This window comes from Hippocampus zosterae, chromosome 10 (assembly GCF_025434085.1).
Source record: "Hippocampus zosterae strain Florida chromosome 10, ASM2543408v3, whole genome shotgun sequence".
In the NCBI taxonomy this organism is placed as follows: Eukaryota; Metazoa; Chordata; class Actinopteri; order Syngnathiformes; family Syngnathidae; genus Hippocampus; species Hippocampus zosterae.
In genome coordinates, this window is record NC_067460.1 from 18,207,248 (window position 1) to 18,231,399 (window position 24,152).

The following is a 24,152-nucleotide window of genomic DNA, read 5'->3' on the forward strand; positions in this document are numbered from 1 at the left end:
GTAGCTTTGCCGTCTGTTCAAGTATTAAAAACGATGGCCTGTTCTATAGACCTCATTAACCCCAGATACACACTCACGTATGCACGCGCGCAAAATATATCCGCAAAAAAACGTAAACATACACACACAGCTGCGCCTGCTGAGTGAGGTGAATTATTCACCCCAATGCACCGCATTTGCATTGGAAGATGGGTTATGTTCCACTATATGTGTGTGTGTGTGTGTGTGTGTGTGTGTGTGTGTGTGTATTTTCGGTTTGCATGAGTGCAATTGTGTAGCTGCGTGTCTCTTTTTTTTGGTTCTGTATGTGAAATATTTTTGTTTGTGTGTATGGCAAGAGACCTTCGCAGTCTTGGCTCGGCAGATGCTGCGACAGCCACTGTTGCACTGCTTCTTGCGCTCCCTCCTGGCCTCAAGCCCACTCGGAGACAAACACGACGAGAATACATCGCACACGCGCACGTGCACACACACACAAACACATTCATATTGTTCCTCATATTTCATGAAGTCTCACAAGAGGGGTCACGGGGATTGAAGAGGAGGAAGAAGAATGTTATTATAACCAAACGTACGAATTGATGGCTGAGCTTCCAGCTGAGGTTGCAACTCATTGATCCTTGTGTCTCTTCGTTCTATTCTCTACAATTCCTTTTTTTCTCTTGCTCTCATCCATGCTGTCAGTTTGAGTTGTGGTGTCATATTCCACATCCATATTCAGAGCTGATACCATCTGTGTCCCTCAAATATGCATGTCGGTCAAGCTCACAGCCAGACAATGTTTAGGGACGATGCCGGTGTCGCTTTGAGTCGAGGAACGACACGTATCCTTCTGCCTATGCAGTTTGCAGAGTACGGTTAAGTCACATTTAATCAAGCCTTGCTGAACATGTCCAGATGAGAGCGACTGCGGCTGAGTGAGGGTGTTTTCAGTCCGTTGGTTGGGTACATTCTGTCAACAGCTGACAGAATCAGTCATGTAGTCAAAAGACACGCGGAATGTTTGCACGGATTCAAATACACAAACAGACAAATAAATGACACAGCGGGGAAAATAACAAAATGCTGTTTTGTTAGCGCAAACAACACCGCTTACATGAAAGCTCTTTGTGTTTTATGAAGGAAGGAAAACAAGCTATGGGGACGGCGTGCAGATTGCATCGCATTCAACAAAAGATCAAAAATTTCGACAGTGGTAGTAGAATCGTGGCGGCCCGGTAGTCCAGTGGTTAGCACGTCGGCTTCACAGTGCAGAGGTACCGGGTTCGATTCCAGCTCCGGCCTCCCTGTGTGGAGTTTGCATGCTCTCCACCTGCGTGGGTTTTCTCCGGGTGCTCCGGTTTCCTCCCACATTCCAAAAATATGCATGGCAGGCTGATTGAACACTCTGAATTGTCCCTAGGTGTGAGTGTGAGTGCGAATGGTTGTTTGTTTCTGTGTGCCCTGCGATTGGCTGGCAACCGATTCAGGGTGTCCCCCGCCTACTGCCCGAAGACGGCTGGGATAGGCTCCAGCACCCCCCGCGACCCTAGTGAGGATCAAGCGGTAGTAGATAGTAGTAGAATCGGCCATTTAGACTGCCACGAGTGAGGTATACACGGTAGAGGTGGGCGATCTATATCGTCATCGATTGGGAACGTCGGTTTCTTGATGCGCAATTTGACATTTCCGAGTGTTTATACGGTCTCAAAAAAGAAAAACAAAAATGGGTCTGTTGAGTCGCTGGACAGTAGGAGGAGGTGATCAGCGTCCTGGTTTGGCGAGCCGGGCCACATACATGGCAAAGGGGGAGGAAATGATGAGTGACAAAGTCATCACTCTGTCAATCAGCAGGCAGGATTCAGTCACGTGACGCCGTTGCAGACGGCTGTCACCTACAATTGGAATGGCCTGCACGTTCTCCAGACCCGATTCGATTGAAAACCTGTGGGATGAAGCCGGTCGCCATGTCGACGCTTCAAACTCTGCACCCCAGAACCTGTATGAGCCGAGGGCTGCCCTGAAAGAACAGCGGGATGCCATGCCTCAAGCAGACAAGAAGTCGACTTGCGAACAGCACGACGCGTCCTTGTCAGCTCTATAATTGATGCTCAAGGGCATGTGATGAGATCTTAAGACGTTGACATTTTTTGTTGCGGTGTACCCACCATTGAGATGAACTTTTTTTCAATGAATTCTTTGACATGAGGAAAATCACCAGTGCATCCTTTTACTTATATCTTCTACTTTATCTTCTACTATATCTTCTATGATATCAGTGTCGTGTGAACTTTTTACAGTTGCCATAAATTTCACCTGAAAGCCAAATTTGACTACATTTGAGGAGTGTAAACAACCACAGACAAACATACACACCGAAGGACAATTTCAAGTCTTCAATGAACGTAACATTCATTTTTTGGAATGTTCCTTGAAGAAATCCAAGTAAGCGCGAGGAGAACATACAAACTCCACATAAGAAGGCCGAACCCCGGATTCGAACGAACAAACGCATGACTGCGATGCGGATATGCTAACCACTTGTCCTACACTCATGGAAATATTATGCTATTTTTTTTTTTGTTTTAAACAGGCAAGTTCAGCACCCAGGATTTTTTTTCTTCTGTTCTCTAACCACCGCTAACAATCTCCATTGTTCCATCTCCATCTCTCTCTCTCTGCCATCTTCTCTACTCTTCGCTCTGTATTTCCACTTTCACTTTTTCCCTCCTCTTCTCTGTCGATTTTTTTTCACGACCGGTTTCGCAGAAGTTCAACACGTACCCACTCTTCTTGTTATGAAGCCAATTAGTGTATCTGAAATAGTTTCCATGGCGACAGGTGCTAATAATAACAGACACCCCCGTACCGAGGGCGGCGAATACACACGCATGCACGGTGCACACACACTGTACACGCTCGCACATGCAAGCCGAAACATGACAATAGGCGAGCCACCGATGTACAAATGCATCGCGAGCAAAGTGTGAGTGATTCAACGCGCGTCCATACATTCAGCTGCGACGTTAGTTGAATGACCGAAGGCAAGCAGATATGCAACAGCAGGTGTCTAAGCACTGCATTGTGCAGTTGGGCATCTTATATTGGAGCTCAGCAAACATTCCATCTTTTACCGTGCTACTTTACTGGCATTTATGACAGGATTTTTATTGACTCATTGGCTTGGAATTTGCGAGTGAGACTAATGATCGTTTACTATGGGGCACTACTATTGGACACAGAACCATTTTTTTGAAGAACAAAAGTGTCGTTTTGTCAACTCGCTTAGAGCACAAAAGTGCCCCCTCCCACACACACACACACGCACACGCACACACAGATACACTAGTGCTTTTAAAATAATTTGTCAAGATGATGATCAATATCATCCGTTCAATTGACGATTCAAAGGGATGGTCACACCGGTATCATATTTAGGAATGAAATACATCACGTCCACCACTCAAATCCCCGCTTGTCCTCATCAAGATTACGGGCGAGCTACAGCCTCACCGAGATGACTTTGGAGAAAGGATGACCACACCCTGGAGTCAGACTGGTGGTAAATTAATCGCAGAGCCCCATATGTGGAGAGACAAGATTGATATTGCCACAAAGTGAGGCTTGAATCCGCAGTGTCTGCATGGAAATCAGAATAGTGAACCACTATATCAATGACATTCATATTTAAAACTCAACAATGACCTCAAACATATAAAAGGCCGCACAGGAACGTTTGTGCTTCATTCTCACGTAGCTCTACCTTCTGATATTGATCTACTGTTCCTTGGTTTGACAGCCCTGAAATAGCATTAAAAAGTAAAGCAACAAGGGAAACGCATTCGGCCCACGGGCAGACCATATTGTTTGTGGTTCTTTTCTTGCACCGAAACAGAGTTGACATTTGGAGGGAATTATAGGAATTCTTGTGAGAAACATTTTGAGGGGGGGGGGGGGGGGGGAAAGTCAGGGGATCTCTGAGGCACCGCAACACGAAAGCTAAATGCAACACAAGAGGAAATTGGTGCCAGCGCAGTAACATCATGCAAAATTGAAGGAAAGTCTTCATTTTAAACTATGACCTGAGCAGCTGTTCAAAGCCGCTAGATGTGAACTCTGTTGAGCTAACCCGAGGAGCAGCTGCTACTGCCACACTGGCAATTCTTGCGACATTATATATGCCTCATATAGAATATAAACAATCTGAACCAAGTGAAGTTAAGTAACTGTGGCCGCCGCACAATTAAATGATAAAATTCATGTCTAACGTGAGGTAATACAACGAACGCAAGGTTGATGCGGAAAATCAAAGGGGGAAGATTATGAAATTGTTGCTGATCAGAAGTTACATTTTCTCCCTTTCAACACAAGGCTGTCCAATTTATTTTTTCTTAGTTGAAATGACTTCCTGGTCAATCGCTCCTTTTAACCTCACTCGTTATTTTTTTTCATATTTACTAATGTACCAAATAGTCTGCTTCTATATTCAACCAGTGCATTCAATGGAATTTCACGATTTAACCAAGCATTCATTCATTCATTCATTCATCTTCCTAACCGCTTGATCGTCACGAAGGTCGCGGGGGGTGCTGGAGCCTATCCCAGCTGTCTCCGGGCAGTAGGCGGGCGACACCCTGAATCGGTTGCCAGCCAATCGCAGGGCACACAGAGACGAACAACCATCCGCACTCACACTCACACCTAGGGACAATTTAGAGTGTTCAATCAGCCTGTCATGCATATCTTTGGAATGTGCGAGGAAACCGGAGCACCCGGAGAAAACCCACGCAGGCCCGGGGAGAACATGCAAACTCCACACAGGGAGGCCGGAGCTGGAATCGAACCCGGTACCTCTGGACTGTGAAGCCGACGCGCTAACCACTGGACTACCGGGCCGCCCTCAACATGTCAAAATAATTCATTTTGGCGCTAAATTAACAACGCAGTGATCAGCAACGTTTTTGCTCACGATGATCAGAATCTGTTTGAGGCTCATTATATTATGTCTCTTTAAACTTGAACCGACATGTTTACTCAAAGTTAATGAAGCTAGAAAAGCACCGTAGCTTCACTGTATATTTGACAAAACACAACAAAACCTAAATCAGCACAATCCGACGCTCACCACTTTTACCGTACACGGTTGCATCAAAACGGAGTAAGGGGCCGTCACCTCCATTCTTGACATCAATAAAGCGGTGGCGCATAGAACGCAGCTACCGGAAAGCGTGACGAAAAACATGTTTTTATTGGTAGTTTGGTACGAATCGTTTCAGAGATTCACATGGCAAGTCGTCAACAAATAAGCAACTGCACATGATGGACTGCTAATATCGGTTTTAAAGCTGAAAAGTGAGCGCTAATGATACGCTACGTTGTGCTATCGATATTTTGTCCCACTGCGACCCTTCGCACCTGCTGCGTTGCATCATCTCACCCTGGTTGATGTTAATCTGTCGCTGAAAGTGACAGAGGCTTTTACTGCCGGCTCAACTGGAGGGCTGAAAGTGTTAGGGTGTTAAAAGACTGCACTGTTTGTTTTTTGTTTTTTTGCTTTTTTTTTTTGGTGTGTGTATTCACCTCACGCAAAAGAGTTCGATTTGACCCTGGCAAGTTAAATTAAAACAGAGCTTCATTGAAATGATTCCCTAGGTGTGTTTCTCTCTCACACATGCAATCATCCCGTGCGTATTTAGTATGCCGTCAAAAGCAAGCAGCGATAATCACAAGAGCTCCCCCTGTGCATCGTCAATATCCTGTCCAATATGTAATTGAAAAAGCCGGTTGTTTCATATGATCTGATCAAATCTAAGAGTACGTGTGATTTATCATGTATTCTACTGGGAAGCAACTCTGTCATTCAGGTGACACTGTCATCATTGTTTAGCTTCAGGCTTGATGGGAGCCGTGGGCTCACCTTGCGAAACAACCTTGGAGTCAGCTCGTAAAACTGAAAAAGAAAGATGTTTATTTTCCTGTTCCTATGGGCCTGTAAAAAAGGAAAACTAAAGAAAAGAGAAAACGCGATCATGTGGAGCCGGTCCAGTAGTGGGTTCGTCGTTTTCATTGTTTTTTTGGGTTGCGACGTACTTTTGACATTCTCAGACTGACTGACCGTTGTCACACACAACTGGTTTTAGCATTTAGAAATGATAATGGTGTGCTTTACAGAAAGAGGTCGGAGAGCCGGGGTAAAATGTTCGCATTTTCAAACTGAGCTCAATCTTTTTCGCCTAAAGGTCCCAATTTTTCAGTGAAAAATGGTCTCATATAAATCATCACTCAGTGTGCAGCAGCGCCACATTTTTGTTACCATGACAGCTGCAGTGGGTTGGAGAGGAGGAATAGGACAATCCTAGCAAGAAGTGACAGGAGTTATGGCCTCTATAATTATTTTTCTTACTTTTTACTATCCTTTCAATTAAACTGTATTCTCTACCTTTTCTAGCAGTACAGTGTGACACTACTTTTGCTCTCTATCACGGGACATGACATATCAGCGACAAAGATGTTGGTTACATTGCAAAGAGCTTATGGACAAAGGGTGCAGAAGCCATTAATAACAGTCATCGGTTCTCATATCGAATTAAAAAAGACAAACAAATAATCACTGCTTATTTTCTGACGTCAACCAGCAGTCTCTTTGACACAGTTTGAGGAAGAACCGAAGAGTGATGGCACCCCGCAAGCGTAGACACAAATAAAATCCGTATGAAAACTATTTATTTAAGGAAAAACGAAGATCTGAACAAGGCACCAACAGAAATTGCTGGTGACAAATGCCAGGAAAATGATACATGAAAAGAAAGTGCTTGCAAAAAGTCGAGGCAACGGCAAAACCCGAAAATATATGAAATGAAGTAGCAAGAGTCCAAACACGCGTAACCAAAATCAGCCAAAATCTCGATAACAAAAAAATACTAAACCAGAATCTAAACGGAAAAGAGCCACTAGGAACATGAGCAAGAAGGTCTAAAGTGTCCTTGGGTGTCTTGAAAGGCACTTATAAATAAAACGTATTATTATTATTAGAAAATAACATTTGAGGCAGTAACAGTGAGCAAGGTCAATAATCCGACAAGAGACTAGGCAATCTGGCAGTGGTTAAATACATGGCAGGCTTGATTGGTAAAAATCGAACAGGTGCACCTGCTGGAGGGGAACACCCTCCACCCCACTTGGGGATGAAAACAAAACAAACCATGACACCCTTGAAGGGAAGCGATTTTTGTTAAATCATCACTGCACTGTCTCAGATTCGATTGACAGGATGAAATTTGAGAGGTCATTTTTTACTTGAACATAAATATTTTGCGGATTTTCAATCTAACTCTGATAAGAATGGTGTAAATGTGATAATAGCATTTCTGCATCTGTGCTTCAAGCGGTAGCAAAATGAGATTTCACTACTTGTGTTATATTTGTCTTTACACATTTGGTCACCACGTGTATTGAGCATTTGAAACTAACCATGATACATTCTTTCTCATCAACCATAGGGACAGGGGACATTTTGTTCAGGCTTGGTGACATATGTTTTGGGGAAGATTTCATTTGTGAGACCAGTCACACACAAGCACATGCGCACGCGCGCGCACACACACTCACTCACACACACACACACACACAAACACACACACACCGATGACTGATTTTAAAAACTTCCACCAAAGTTGGAACTTTCTCAATTTCTATGGAAACCCACGCGCACATGGAGCTCATCAGTCCAGTTTCCAAACATGCCCTTTTTTTACCGTAAGAATCTGAGGCCGTGCACGAAATAATTGAAGAGATAATTTATTTTATATAACTTCACTTGTGATTCTTTGGGAAACTATGTGTGAGCTTGTTCCCAAATAAATTTAGTATGCATTGGAACCAAAAAGAATGCACTTTTGTTTGTGGTCAACACATTTCCGTGTTTTTTGTTTTGTTTTCTTGTGGTTTTTTTTGTTTTGTTTTTTTAAATTTGGTGAATGCCAAGGAAGCAATGTTTGTCCCACCCATGCATTTAAATAGGCATCAACTATACGCGTTTTTCAATTTTTTGCTATTTTCCTTTTTCCATTAATTTTCATTAACTTTTTCCTGCCACTTCCTGTCCTCATAACTTGTACAGCTTGACTGTGAGGCTCGAATCAGGACAAAGTCCTCACAATTTATCCAATCATAAAACAATCACTGACTACAAATCATGAGAACACAAAATTGGGGCTTAGAAATTCTTTTTTTAGAAAGTTAAGACTGTCTCGTGCCAAGAGAATAGATGTTTAAAAAAAAAGTAGTTCTCTTCTCCTATTAAATTCTCATTCTTTGCTACTCTTCCCACCGTATTTTCACGAGCACACTTAAAAATCTCAAATTTTCTTCAAAATGGACGGGGTGCCTTATAATGTGGTGCACGCCTTGTGTGTGCACCGAGTTCCAAAATCTGTAAAAGTTGCCGTGTGACTTTGATGAGCACTCCGCCTGACTGACTGGAAGCATTTACTGTCAACACGCTGTTTATATCGGGGAAAGTCAGAAAAATCTGAGGACAGCCTGCAGATATTAAGAGGGCGAAGGGTGCCTGTGAAAGAGGACGCTACAGGCACTCCCCCATTAAGTATATAGTGCCGGTATGTGCATTTGCATTGAGCAAATCAACATTGGTTTGGCTCAGGACTCCCGAAAATGGCACCTACAGAGACAGGCTTGCGAAGCACAGTCTAAACTGCAAGCAAATATTTTAAATTTAAAAAATGTAAAAAAAAAACATGGTGCCCCTAGTGGCGGCTGAGTCTACTGCAGGCAGTGAAATTCACTGTTTTAAGGTCTTCAATTAACCTAACATGTACGTTTTTGGAAATGTGGGAGGACGCCAGAGTACCTGGAGAAAACCCATGAAAGTCTGTAAAGAGCAGGCATACTCCACACAGAGGACAGACCAGAGCAGGAATTTGAACCCCAAAACTTTGAACTGCAAGCCACACGTGCCAACGACTTCAAAACTTCTTTGGTTTTGCTTCATTTTGCTAGTGTTGATTTCTTTTTCAACTGCTGTTGGAATGTTACTGAACAAATTGGCTATACAGTTGAAGGTTTTTTTTTTATGGTAATAGTTTGACCCTTGAATCGATCTCGGTTTGCCTGGAACAGATTTTGGCGGACTTCACTGTAAGTGCTTATTTTTGGTACATATTCTTATGAGAAGGATGCCTGATGTGAGAATAATGGTGTGATCGAGCAGTGTGCTATGACAGGCTTACTTTGTTTATGTGTCCTACATTTTCTAATTGCCTGCTTCGTACTCTGTCTGCTTCAAGGGTGATGATGTGAATTCTTATCTTTGGAGAAATGATCTCAATGACCTCAATTAAATTGAGGTCACACTCAATTTGTCAACAATATATCTCGACAGGTACATGAACGTTTGCTCAGGCATCTCTCCATACACCTCGATGACAAGGATAAAACATGAAACTGGCTCGGACAATTATTCAATTCGATCGTCCCTGTCTGAAGTTGCAGTTCCAATTACTGTTTCTCCCCTGAAATAACACATCTTCACTTCCCATCGCCCCCACACCAACACGACTGCATGACAGTTGCCACGGTGATAACCGTCACATGGAAAGCACAACGACCCGATGGGGAAAAGAATAACAAATTCTTTCAAACTCATTCCCTTCGCTTTGTGCATTAACCTTTGTGGTGGTCTCATTCTTAGGTTAGGTTCTTCACAACCATCTGTGTGTGTGTACGTGTGTGTGTGTGTGTGTTTTTTATGGTTCATCTGTCCATGTCCATGATGAAATTAATGACATCCGCAGCTTGGCAGAGGGAGTTCAAAGGCTAATATGAGCCGGCATGTTGGTTTTGGTGGTTAAAGGATAGCCACCTCTGCGTGTATGTTATTAATCACTGCTGATGCGTTGCGTTGGAATTTGAGCACGTATTCATACTGACGTAACATCAATTGAGGATTATTTCTAACCTTGGGGAAGAAAATGAAGTTGAAAATATAATGATGGATGAATCATCGGCATTTAGTCTCCAAAATGTGGCCGATCAATTACGTTAAACGTCAATATTTTTGGGGCTCTGAAGCAGGGCTGGGCAATGAATTTTGCAAAGGGGCCACATTAAAATTGGGAACGCTGATGGAGGGCAGAGCCTAATGTCATCTTTGTTTTTTTGTTTGTTTTTTTTTCTTTGTTATCATTGGAACATATTTAGAAAAAGCATACCGTTTCTATAAAATGCTATGGGTGTGTATATAGTCTGTATCGGAATGATTGGAAAATACAAACCGTAAACAAATTGTCAGCAGTAAATAAAAGCACATCTTTACACTTTAAAAATGACAACATTAATTGGTGTACCAACAAGCAAGCTGTTCCTTGTCAGAACTCCCAAATCTTGTCATACACCCCATATGGACAGGATATGAAACTGTTGATTTGCATAAAGTATTATCAGGATAAATCTTCTTGCCCCCCCCCCCCCCACCCGACCCTCCACGGTGCAGGAAATAAGAATGTTGAGCAATAGTGGCTAGAGGGGTCAGAAAAGTCATTAACTATAGCGTAAACAGACACCATTTGTAGCTCTGGCTCGCTAACTCGTTTGTACTAGCGTCCACATGAGTCCATATAAAATAAAACCACAACAATCATAATAAAAGCAGGGCAATTTTAACATTTTACTTGGATTTCATGGTCACATTGAGGGCTTTCCATCCACCCATCTGTGATACCGCTTAACCTCATTAGGGCTGTATTTTCATACCCAGCGCAAGCCGAGCACAAAGCACATGGGGTGGGGTTTCTTCCTTTTGTTATTTTCGGAGACATGGCAGGCAGAATGGGCATTTGCGGCGTTGTGGGAGTGAACACAGCCCACAAGCTTCCTGGTTAAAGGAAGAGGCTCCTTTCGTTCCTTTTTACTTAGGTGTAGGAGAGGAGTGCGGTCGTCATGGCGAAAGCAAAAACGGACTCATTGGAGTCCATCCAGGAGATTAATGCACCTAAGGAAACTGCAAGATCTGCATTTGCGGATGTAAAGTTGGCTTTTGTCAAATGGACACATGGAAACCACCTTCCACCATCTGGGTGTTCATTTTTAATGACCATTTTGCATGTCAAATCGAGTATCGCCAATTCGTGCACTGCCATATTAACCATGCATGTTTTTGGACGGTGGGATTTAACCCGCACTCATGCACGAGGGGACAGCATGCAAACTACACACAGGAAAGTCTGTGAGCCTGGATTTGAAGCTGAGGCAGATGTGCTAACCAGTTGCCCACTGTGCCTACGAAGGCGAGCATGTCAAGGAAAATTGTTTTAATTGCTTGAATTCAAATAATTAGGTCTCTAGTGTGCCTGCCCTCCCCATCAAGTGAGAAATTAAACAACAATGTCATTCTTGTTTCAGTTTTATTGGTAATTCTGACCATTTCCGTAAGCAGGCAGTTCTGCACATCCACCAAGGGCTGCACAAGCAATCGAATTTTAATTGCAATCATGATTTTGGCACCGGCTAAACAAAGACTGATTGTTGACCGTTTGGTCCAGTTAGATATTTTGTGAAAACTGTTTTTATCAGAAACGCACAGGTGAGAAAATTAAGACTGCTATTCAACTAAACTTTTTAAAAGCGTCCCATCACACTTTGGCATTCACCACAGAATACAACACGCACACATCCACATAAACCAAACAATGTGGAGTACATTCAAACGGTTAGAAAAACAGGCATTGAAAATCTGACAATGCGTTCATTTTTAGCGGAGAGTTCAACACCCCAATGGAGAATGGCTGTGTTCAGGGACCCTGTTGCTTGAAAGATAAGAAGCAGAATGATTGAAAGCAGCAGACTTAAAGATTGATCGAAGACTGTGGAGCAAAGTAATAAAGCCCAAGGAAAAAAACAGGAGGAAACGCCAAAGCCAAAGAGTTGTGAGGACATAGCGCTCTAAGGTGGTGTGCGGAAACCAAACGCACGTGGAGAATTCAAAAAGATGAAAACGATGCCACGAGTTTTGTGCAGAACATGAAGATCAGTGAGGAATAAAAATTGTAAGGCATAATGTGTTGGGTTTTGAAACAAGTAACAAGGATAAATAGAGCTTAGTCACAGTGCGTAAAAAACGGAATAAGACCCATCTATCTTTTTTTGGGGGGGTGGGGGGGGGGTTAGCCAATCGCACGACAAACATAATCAAACAACCATTCGTACTCACAGTCACATCGAGGGACCTTTTAGAGTGTCTAATCAATCAACCATTCATGCTATTGGAATATGTAAGGAAACCGGAGTACCCAAAGAAAACCCACGCAGGCACGGGAAGAACATGCAAACTTTTGGCCTCTGCACTATGAGGATGCTGCGGTAACCAGTGGAACACCGTGAATATGCAAAGATAATCTTCTAATTCAATGGAAAAGGGAACGAGCGAGTAGGGACAAGTAAAAGGGATGGCTACATGATGGGACAATAAGTAAAGCCAAAGAAAAGAGGAGAGAGATGAGAGGAGGGATAGTGGTCTTGATAGATGAGTAATGTCAGTTTCATTTCCTGAGGAGCAGGACAAGAGGGTTCTCATTTTAGAACCGTCTCACACACTTGTTCATCCAGGTTGGTAGTGGGTACGTTATAAAATGTCCTGGCTTGAGAAAAGATTGAAGCTGAGCCCCAGATTGTGTTTGGAATGGATAACATGTCATCTCATTGCTGCCTGATTTAATAGAAAAGGCATGTTGTTTAGCATGCAGCCTTCTGTCTTTGTCTGTGCCAGCGTAGATTGTATTTAAGTGTGTGTGTGCGCGTGTGAGCTTGCGTATACCTGCTCACAATGCTAATTCCAGAGGCTGACAAGTTTAAAAGCCTTTGATCGCAACCGGAAATGTGATTATGTCAGCATAGTAATAAGCAATTCTGCATGTTATATGACAGGGCATTTCTCTTTTCGATGTGTTTGTCTCCTTTATTATTAAGATCTAATGCTTCGACATGGCTGCAGCCAGCCTGTCCTTCCGCTCGTCTCTGTATATTGAGTGTGTGCTTTTTCTGTGATGCGCGGCAGTGCTTGAGCTAATTTCTCAAGGGGGCACTAGTATTGGTGGATTAATCAATGGCCACCTGTCTGTGATTGGATGGTCCATGTCAGGATAACCATAAAGATTAGCACTTCATGAGAGGCAGATAATTGCGTGAGGAGTCATGTACATTGAGAAAAAGGATCGAGGACGCAGTGCTACGGAAGGAGAACGTGACGAACGGAGACGGACGATGGGTGAAGTTGATACCGGAGCCGGGGATCAAACAAAGGTGACCCACCTTCTCATTGGTGACCTCTGGGTGTTGTCTCTTCAGCAAATTAGCAATACTTCAATTGTACAGCGCTTTAATCAGGAGAAGCGCTCATCATCTATACCGGCGATTCCAAACCCACTGTGTCATGAAAATGATGGATTGACTTCAAATTATGCATCATCTTTCTATGCCAGCGACATATATAGACATCATCCACCTGTCGCCATTCATACACGAGAATAACAGCTTTGTGTTCAAGTGAACTGGCCCAGATTTCAAACTGATGAAATAAATGAGTGAGGAAATTGAGACAGCGTACACCATGAATAAAATTAGCATCATATTAAAATTTACACACATAGGAAAGTTTATCTTGCCATTGTTTTTTTTTTTTATCATTAAGATTTTCTATTGTTTATCTATCAAAACTACACAAGCTATTTTTTTACAGCGTGGTGTTAATGCATTGCCGATATTCTGTTTTTAAACAAATGAAACGCTTTGATGACATTGCATGATCCAGATAATTATTTGATAGGAAATGTGTATACCTCTACACCAAAGAGCGTGTGTATGTCTTGTGTGTGTGTGTATGTCTGAATCAAGCTGGATGATGCGGGGCCACACACACACAAGCGCTTGCCAAAGAAAGCATAGAGCAGCACGAATGAAAAATAATTACAAGAGTGTAATCCACATTTGTTCAGTTTCAAAGGCTCCATTGTTTCATTCGGAATCATGCTGTTCACAACACTGTTTGTTTCTACCAACTGACATGGTCATAAATTGAGTTCATTTGCTTTGAGGCGCAACAAAATGCACTATAACCCCTTAAAAGAGTCTTTGATGGACATTGCAAATGCTGACATTCAAATAACTTTATAAGGAAAAGCCAGATCATAACAGTGAATCATAAATGAATTACAAACCCGTACCGTGTCGTGCAAAGTGAGCACAAATTCTATAGTTTTAATTATTTTTTAATTTTTTTAAACTCTAAAGTAACCAGAGTTGGCATTTCATTAATGTTGGTCATTAGTGAGAATACAAAAAGTTCTCTATTCTGTGTGACAAGAACGTGGAACTAATCTTTAGCATGCTCCCAAAACAAATCCCCCTTCTTCACTAACTACATATTATAGGTCAATCACATAGTTTCACGGCTGACATCAGATAGAAATTCAATGTGACAATGAAAACTCCAAGCTTGGGGCAGCATGTTTGTAGTCAGTTTCTGGTGAGGACAACCATCCAGTATGGCACATTCCTGCGTTGGCTCTATTCTCCATAGACTATACAGTAGTGTGTGTGTGTGTGTGTGTGTATAAGTCTCAAATATGTGTTCATGATATTTCTCACTTCTGTCTCAAGTATTTTCTTCAATTTGGACATCGTCAAATTAGAAACACAAAAGATGAAGCACAAGCAATCCGCAGAATCCACAGATGCTATTCAAAGAAGACCTCAACCGGTTGCATTTTAGCATTTTAAGAAAAGTCATCAGATCAGGCTGATACAGAGTAAGTGATCATTTTCAATTAATACAATCATTTGGTAGCAATTTTAATTACAGTCTGCTGGCATTGAGATCAAGATAAGAGTGTTGGGCATGCATCCACATGATGAGCAAACCAACCAGACATGTTTTAGTTCACCTGGCCATTTTGTTGGAGTAAATATTTACGAATTTGTCTCGAGTAAATTTGTACTTGTACTCTTGATATGCTGGGTCCAACTAGGAGCCGGAATGAACAGATGGACAGAGCATGGAAAGCGAGACCACTCACTGACACGCTGGACACACATTCTGCCCGGCGCCTCAGGTCTGTGGACCAGTCTTTGCTAGACGTACCAAGAACTAAACTGAGGCTCAGAGGGGATCGAGCCTTTTCTGTTGCTGGTCCATCTCTCTGGAATGACCTCCCACTGAACATTCGGCAAGCCTCCTCGCTGCCCATCTTTAAAGCCCTCCTCAAAACTCACTTGTATTCTTTGGCGTTTGACTCAGCATGACTTAGATTTGCTATTGGGTTTACTGCTTGGTGCTTTCTACCGCCTTATTACTTATTACTTATTACTGATTCGTCTTACTGTTTATTGTATATGTTAAATCGCTCCATGTACAGCACTTTGTATGCAGCGATGGCTGTTTGAAAGTGCTCTATAAATACTGTTGACTTGACTTGACATTCTGTTTTACACGGCGGCCCCTGAGCTCGTCGTGGCAGGTAGCAAACGACTACTCGTCATTGTTGAGCATGCACTACTAAACAAGCTGAAAACAGAATCATCACCACTTAGCTAGCGGAGGAATGGATAAGATAAGATAAGATATCCTTTATTTGTCCCACAATGGGGAAATTTACAGCCTCCAGCAGCAAGAATGTATGTAGAAAGAAGAAGAGAGAAAAAAAAACAACAAACATCTTTCAATTAAATACAATATGAACACAAATGGTAAATAATGTAGTACGGTTTTTTTTTGGGGGGGGGGGGCGATATTCCTGCTACTGAAAAACTGCATTTCCAACAACCTAATCTACCATTCAAAGTGAATACAAATGTGCTTGACACAGTGCACCAGGCTACAACAGAAAAAAAAACTCAAGACAGATAGGTAGGACGTGCTATCATGTTCAGTCTTTCAGTAATACAAACATGTGCCACTGTTTGATACAACCATCAGAACATTGCAACTCTTGGATCAACACTGCTGGCGACAGCTGCTATAATCGCAGGCAACAAATCCAAACACTAAAATGAATTCTTACCGCTCGAGTTCCTTTGATGAGAACCTTCTATCCAACTCATACTTTGATGCCTCACTGCACTTGTGGCAGATGTCTTTATGCATCATTCAGATGAAAATGACTACTCAGAAACTGTGCTCAGCCAAATTAAAAAGAGTAAAATTGTCCCAAATGTCTTGGGAAGATGAAGAATTATAATGCGCTTCAAGTCTCATTCGAACGTGACTGTCCATCTGTTATCCGATCTTGGAAGCTAAACGGGGTCAGGCATGGTTAGTACCCCCTGATTCCCTATCTTTGGACCTGTATCTTAGAACCTGATGTTAGGCCTGTTAATCACAGGAGGCGCACGGCAGCCTCTCAGTCACACATGGCACCACGCGATGAGATAAACAAGTATCATCCATTTCAAAATAGCGCGGCATCCTTTTACATTGGGGACCAAGTGTCTTTTGAGTCGTTTGTCCTGCAACTTACTAAGTTGGAGCTCCATCCACATTTCAGGTCACAAAATTGGCCTTTTGTTCAGAAGCAGGTGGTTGCAGTCGCTGTGCTTTTTTTGTTTCGCGTCGACCGAGCTGCGGCAACATAAATCATTTTGCACTGTTGTCTTGTTAAACACACACACATATCTCTTATTGTAGTCGCCCAGTGCGCAGGTAGTTTTGACAAATCTCTGTCATAGCTTGATGGTAAATTGAACAGACACGTGTAGACACAGCTGGGACATAAGTTTTTCATTCATGAATTTATTTATCCATCCATCCAACTATCCGGTTTCTGCTCCGCTTATGCTCACGCGGTGTGCTGGAGCCTATCCCAACCGCCTTCGGGCAATAGGTGAGGTACACCTGGAACTGGTTTCCCCCCCAATTTCAGGGCACACAGAGACAAACAACCATATTACAAAAATTGGGGAACCAGCGTGACCCCATAAGGCCTCAAAGATCTAATTGGCATAATTGGCCTGCATGGTGGTGCAAGAGGTGAAGCCTTGACAGCTTGATGATCCATCCAAAGCTGCATGGATGGAGCCTGTGCCTGCGAAGGAACGACCAGAACGACATCTACATCCCAAACACCCTGGTTGGCCCCAAGCCTAGAAAAATAGGGATGGTTGGAGTAAAGGAAAGCATCCATCTATAAAAGAACCCCAATTAAAATGGTGAGGAAATGCAGAGAGTAATTAAATATATTGGGGCTGCGACTAATGATTATTTTAATTAATCTTTAGATTATTTCATTGATGAATGGGATTTTAAAAAAACATTGTAATTTCTATCCTTTTATTCAAAAACAGGACATTATTTCAATTTGACACTGCATAAAATGGAAAAATATAAATAACGATTCATTTCCTGCTTTGTTCCGCAACTTTGGTCAGAAAATCAGCAAAAGAAAATGTCGATCATTGTTTTTCAAAGGAAAAACAGACATTTCAAAATGTTTTATTTTGATTAAACACAAACATAATCCGTCTGCCTTTATGGAGGATGACAGAAATCTAAGAATAATTACCTGTGAGAGGATGAAATTCTAAGGATCTCAAGTTAAACTAGGTCTGTAAATGATTAATCAGTTATTTTAAATTATAATCGATTAATTTGACAGTAGTCTATGAACTCACACACACACACATATCCATCCATCCGTGTGTGCATGTGTGTGTTTTATGTATTTGATAAATGAACTATATTTAGAGCGACTGAAGTTGATCTCTAGTGGGTCCCTACGGGATATAAAATATTAAGTGATATTTGTTTTTCTCTGTCCTACTAGATCTGAAGCTCAATAGACACTAGATGTCCTGTATACTGGTGTGAAGTTTTGTGTGCTTGCTTCGAGACAATGAATTGTGCATCACACCAAACTCGCACATCTACAACTGCAAACAACCATGACACATTTTGATAACATAGTTCATGCAAAGAAGGGGAGACATCCGAAAAAGAAAAACACGCTGATCAGCAGTTCAAATGTAGTGATTGTTCACTGAGGTATTCAGGATATTGTTATTTGGTGTACCCAACACTTTAATACACAACGGATAATTTCCCCTCAGCTTTTCTAGCTTCATCTTCTTACTTTTATATCAAGTATTTATCCAGTAATTGCATTTAGGGAAATCCTCAACAAAGCTAAGAAAATAAGACAAGGTCACAGAATCTCAAACAGCTCCGCGGGGATCAAAAGATTTCAAATTCTTTCATGCAAATGTACAGTATGTGGCTGTGGATCCAAAATGGTCATTTTAATGACAGAAAATGTTAGAATGAGTTAAAAAGAAAAATAAATCCCAACGTTGCAGAGTTTACAGAAGTGATGTGGGCAGGCTCCTTCCCACGCTCTTTAAATAAAGACTAGATGTTCCTCACTTCACCAAGGCCAGGTCAGCAGTGCAGAGACAGAATGAGTAATAGAGCATCTCTCTCTCTCTCTCTCTCTCTCTTTCTATCTCTCTCCCCCCCCATGTGGAGTTTGAATGTTCTCCCCACGCCTGCATGGATTTTCTCCGGGTACTCCGGTTTCCTCCCACATTGCAAAAACATGCATGGCAGTTTAATGGAACACTCTAAATTGTCCCGAGGTGTGATTGTGAGTGCAAATGGTTGTTCGTCTATGTGTCCCCTGCGATTGGGCGCGACCCTTGTAGGGATAAGCGGATTGCAAAACGGATGGATAGGATGTGTCTGTCGATGTCTGTCCGTCCGTTTACTTAAGTATCTACAGTATATCGCTATATCCCCCCCCCCCCCCCGCCCCCCCCATGAACACTGAAAGAGTTAGAGGTCAATCCTGGGGCTATTCTCTGACTGCTCCAATTAATTTCCCTTCCTTCCATTGTAATAATAAAATGACTGAATGTTGAATAGAGGGTGAAATAAAAGGTGGAGAAGAAAAGAACCAGGGAAATTGTTGAAAACAACCTCAAGAGAGGTTGATGTCTGTATGTGATTTCCCCAGGGGACTGGGGGTGAGGGGGGGTCGGTCCTTTTTTTTGTGTTTGTTTCCGCACACACACCGCTGTCACCTATAGTTTAACCCATACACGGTGCCATCTGAAGGGATTTACCATGAATTGTTTATATGATTTGGAAATCAAACAGATTACACCCCACTTTAATCGACACAAATTCACACCTGAAATGTTCCATAGGTGGAGAGGTCAGCATCCCTCTGGTTTATTCTATACCTTTTACTCTAAAAGCTCAACTGTGCCAGCAGGGAAATCGAGACCTATGCAGTAAGTGGCTTTTAGACATCCCAGTGGAGAAACTTGAGGGTAAACTGGGAAAAGGCATATATGAGCCTCCATGCACAATCTACAATCAGCTGTCATCTGCACCCCTATAGTGAACAAATACACAGCTGCTAACAACGTCTGCGGTCATGACCAGCTCGCACCATGCAAAAAGCCTTTGAATATGTCACGAAAGCAAAATGCTTATTGTCTGAAGGTATGAGCAACGCAATAAAGAAAACAATTACCTCATAACGATAATTAAATGAACCCTATGAATTTAGGTGGAGCCGAATTATTTCAACGATACCAATGCACAAAAAACACGTGCATATTTAACTTTATTGTTCTCACAAACGACTGAGTGGAAAATGCTCTGTGTGCTTTTTCAAATCAAAAGCAGAAATGAAAGTGGTTTCCACAAGACGACACGATGCTGTGCCGTGCTCTGTAGGAAGTCCCAGCAGGCCGTCACGCTTCAATTGGAGGCTAATTTGAGGGCATTTTTCTTTTAAATTTGCCTCTGTCATCCAGCTATCATATCATTTAATCATCATCATAATCAGTTATGGATCGAATATTTGTTTTCTTGAAACGATTTTTTCTGAAGGAGAGTTCCTTTATGAAATTAATGAGATTATTTTTGAGATGAAAAGTATTTGAGGAGAAGGAAATGTGGAATCATTTGCCATAGACAATATTTGAGCTGCGTCCTATTTTTTTCTTTTCTTCTCATCGATGGAGACAATGAACCGCTTCCTGCTCACCCGCTGAATATCGCAGTGCAACAGCAGATGACACATCGCAGCCTTTTACATAACCACCCAAAAAAAAGTGAAAAAACCAGCGAATGTTTTTGCATCAATGTGTACGAGCCAAAATAACTACAAACCTTAGCAATCAGATATCGATTTTGTCAAACGTTTTCATTCTTCATTTTCCTTACCTTCCATAAAAACCTGAGAGATGCTTCCATTCCTATCCATTGACAAAACGTAGTTAAAATTACGTGTGATACTTAAGATGGTTACTTCATCTGACAGACACCCCCCCGGAAAGTCTTTATCTACTTGGTTGCAGTGGAACACAAACAAATTGCATTTTCATAAACATGTCATGGTTCGAATTCACCTCCATTTTTATTTTTGTGTCGAGGATAAAAGGAAGACCATCTGGAATCAAATGAACAAAAAAACGGCCCCCGGTTAAGTCCATGTAACTCTCAAAGAGTAATAAACACTGGCAAACATTTCCATGTCACTCATCAAGAGGCCAGGAAAAAAAAAGCAACACTATGCACATACCTAACGGACACAACATCAAAAGCCGCAAGAGCATTTTCTCATGACACAACACAAGACAAACACGTATGAAAGCACATTTGAAATGACTTTGTTGGCCAGCACGCCGTCTCGCCACCCGCTCTTGATAATTATGACGCCACAAGTGGCACAGAGAATCATTGGTTCATTCACTGGCACACTTGCATCATCAAAATTTGCTTTCTTACATCTAACCATCATCAGCTCACAAGTCGGTGTTAATTGTGCATGAAAACCCTCCGGAACAAGCGGCTCATTTGAGCCACAACTTTTGTTGCTCTTTTTCAACGAAGACTTGAAAATGAGCCATTGAATCCAATCAACAATGCTTAATGTTGCCAAATAAATGTAGTGGAACCTGGATTCAACTCGTAATAATTGCATACTCTATTGGACATTTTGTGGCCACAAAAAGGTACTTCAATTTAAGGTTCATACCCTCCATTAGTCCATTCCATCGAGGTTGCACTGTATTCCTATTTTCAGCCCGAAGCGACACGCCAACATTTATCTCCCCTGAATTTCAGCCTGCAGCTCACACACCAGAATGTAAACACCACATGATTCGCTGGCAAATTAATCCTCACATCTGTTCTGCTGAGGGCCGGGAAGAGATTAACTTTTGCTGCCTCATTGCTTCAAGTACTCGTGCAAAATGTGTACACACATACAGTACGCGCAGTGTGCACAATGACTCATGTCGCCGAAACCTTCACGTGGGCCAGCGTACCACTGATCCACGCTGCTGCACATTTTGGTCAATTTCATTTGTATCGACATATGCCACAACCGCAAATGTTGTCATGAGGCCGAAGCTGCCAAAAATGCATCCTGTATGACGCAACCTCTGAGACCTAAGCGTGTGCAATCACTGGGGCAACACCAACAGGTGGCGCTGCACGTGAGTCAGCGGGCGCTTCCTAGGATTTCACGTCATGGTGACACCTTAGCAATGAGCCAAAACCGGAATGCTGTTCAACAAGCTTTTAAAGCGTCATTGCCCGACTGTGGAAATACGCATGCGGAAGCCTGACGCACAGAGAGCAACACGACACGCATACCTCAACAGGAACAAACGCACACAAGTACACTTGACTGCAGAAATAAAGGTTAAGTAAATCAAATAAACACAGAATCCAAACTGGTCACTTTACGGGAGAGCAGCAACAGGGGGGTGGGGGGTGGGGGGGTTGGGGCAAATGTGTTGCAATCAACACAACAGCCATCGAGTGTGTATGTCGCGTGTACGTTTGCATGCAGCTCACTGCGTGTGTATCCATACATAAGTCGTTTGGTCCGAATGGAGCAAATTCACACCGGTGGCCAATCAGTGTTCATGAAAACGTCTTTTAATTTCAATCGCTGATGCATAACACGCACTTGTTGCATATATGCCGATACAGAACACGATCATCATGCGGAGGGCGATTGCTAAAATCTTTGCGCGTGTGTGCTGGGGAAGGGCTGTGTGTGTGGGGGGGTGGGCGTGGGGGGGGGGGGGGTGAGAAACAAAAAGAGTGGTCATTTTCAATTGAATGCCTCTACTTGCATGACGCACATCGACCAAACGCACAAAAGGACTCACTTGGATTCCTTCCTGATTCTTGAATGGACAGGTCAAATTAATACAAAGACACACACACACACACACGTACACACACGCACACACACACACACCCACACACACACACAATAACATTCACCCACCACTCAAACAAACACTGACTGGTTTTGCCTCCTCTATTGTTAATGATTTTTTTTCCTGTGCCCTTACAAACACACACACACACACACACATACATACACACACAAACAACAAGTGATATGAATCGAGGGAACAAGGAGGCTGCTCCAATGTACCTTCGACGGAGAAAGAAGTTTGGCGCTTCTCAAGTGAACACTGTGTGTGTGTGTGTGTGTGTGTGTGTGTGACATTGAGACAGATTTCATAAAGCATTGTTTTCATAATCTACCCGTGATTGTGACAGACTGGATAAGGGCGATGACAATAAATAAAGGGAAGGGAGAAGAGAGTGGCAAGCATCGGGCATCCTGTTTGAGTTCCTGTTTTGAGAGCGACGGGCCATGTGGCCGCAAAGACACGTGAGGAAGACGGAGCTCCTACCTGGACTTGTTCAGGAAACGTGGTGGACTGTCTGCTTGTCAAGCTAGGAGCTGAACTCTCCTCTGGACGCAGTAACACTTGCTGACCTCGTCTGCGGGCAGAAAAGAAAAGTCAGTACACATGCGCTTTCTTTTTTTTTCTCTTTTTTTTTGGTCTGCTGTGCACTCACGCAGTCAACGTTGACAGGATGATAAACTGCTGTAAAAACCACTCACGCACACTAATCTAGTAACTTCTGAGTTGAAGAATGATGGAATTTAAGCACGTGTGTAGAGGAATTCAAAGTAAAAAGCTATGTGTGTGAAGCCCTTACAGGTCCTTCCCTTTCTTCCTCTCCAACGCGGTCATGTCATCTCCAACCTGTGGGACGCGGTGAGAGCGCCGGAGTCACACACGCATTGGCGTACACGGCGACGCGGTGATACACACGCACTCGCAGCAGCGGGCTGGGACACGCACTGATACACGGACTCCACGAGCTGCGGCTCGCAAAGCTCCGAGTGAACACACTCTCTCCTCCGCTCTCCTCCTCCCGCCCTCATCGCTCTGTTCATCCTCAGGGTCTTACTGCCTCCATCAAACCTTCCCGTGTTTTCCCTTTCTTGTTGTTTTTTTCCAGCGGGATACTTATGAACACACAAGCGCCGGCAACAATGTCACGTAGGGAACAAGCGGTAGACCCGGGAAAAGACAACATTGCCCGTACGATCTGTTTATTAAGTCCGCCCCACAACCAAATAAAAATGAAAGACTCAAGAGTGACCCTTTGACTAATCCCGTCAGGCTCACAATTTTTAGAGGGGGTTTTACAAACCCAAAATATTCTTCACAAAACGATGATACACATTAGATATATTAGCAGAGGAGATGGAGGGAAAAAAAATACCTGAAAAATCCTAGAAAAAAATAAAAAATCTGCGAATATGCGAATGTCGAACTGTGCATATATTGGGGGTCGACTGTCATTTTTAGTTGTAGTACCACCACCATCACTAGATGGCAGACATGTTTTTGCTGAACTTACACCGAGTCTTACTGCCTTATCCTAAGCAAGTAGGCATTGTATTTTTTTGCAGATTCGGAATGCAGGACAAAAATAGTACCTCAATATTTTTTGGTGGAGTGCGGGGCTGAAAAAAATGTACAAATTGCACATGTTCTTGTACTTGATGTTGATTTCTCTTTCTGCAGTCTTGTGCCATCCTTGAATGGTAACTATTATGCAACAGGGCCAAGCAGCACGATAAACACAGAGCCATCAGTGTTGCTTTGAGTTCATCGTAAATCTACGACAACACACGCGCGGGCGCACGTGCATCACCAAAGCAGGAGGGTGCCTGCCGATGGACCGTGCGTCCATCTTCATTTCCCGTGGACCTTTAAACACACTGGGGCCATCTTGAGCACCAGTTTCAAAGACCAGAGTGGGAATCAAT

General features: G+C 42.7%; 1 protein-coding gene and 1 long non-coding RNA gene across 2 annotated transcripts in view; both read right to left on the bottom strand.

The window, feature by feature from the left end:
- Positions 1 to 23,213, bottom strand: part of LOC127608823 (cGMP-dependent 3',5'-cyclic phosphodiesterase) — an 81,170-nt gene extending 57,957 nt beyond the window's left edge. Inside the window, 2 exon segments of the mRNA XM_052078233.1 lie at positions 22,717 to 22,807; positions 23,030 to 23,213. Coding sequence (XP_051934193.1) covers positions 22,717 to 22,807; positions 23,030 to 23,064 — 126 coding nt within the window. The 5' untranslated portion in view covers positions 23,065 to 23,213.
- LOC127608830 (uncharacterized) lies at positions 12,157 to 15,592 on the bottom strand. The gene is made up of 2 exons (XR_007964341.1): positions 15,457 to 15,592; positions 12,157 to 15,072 (listed from the first exon to the last, which is right to left on the bottom strand). It is a non-coding gene; the product is annotated as an uncharacterized LOC127608830 (long non-coding RNA).
- Positions 23,214 to 24,152: the final 939 nt, after the last annotated feature.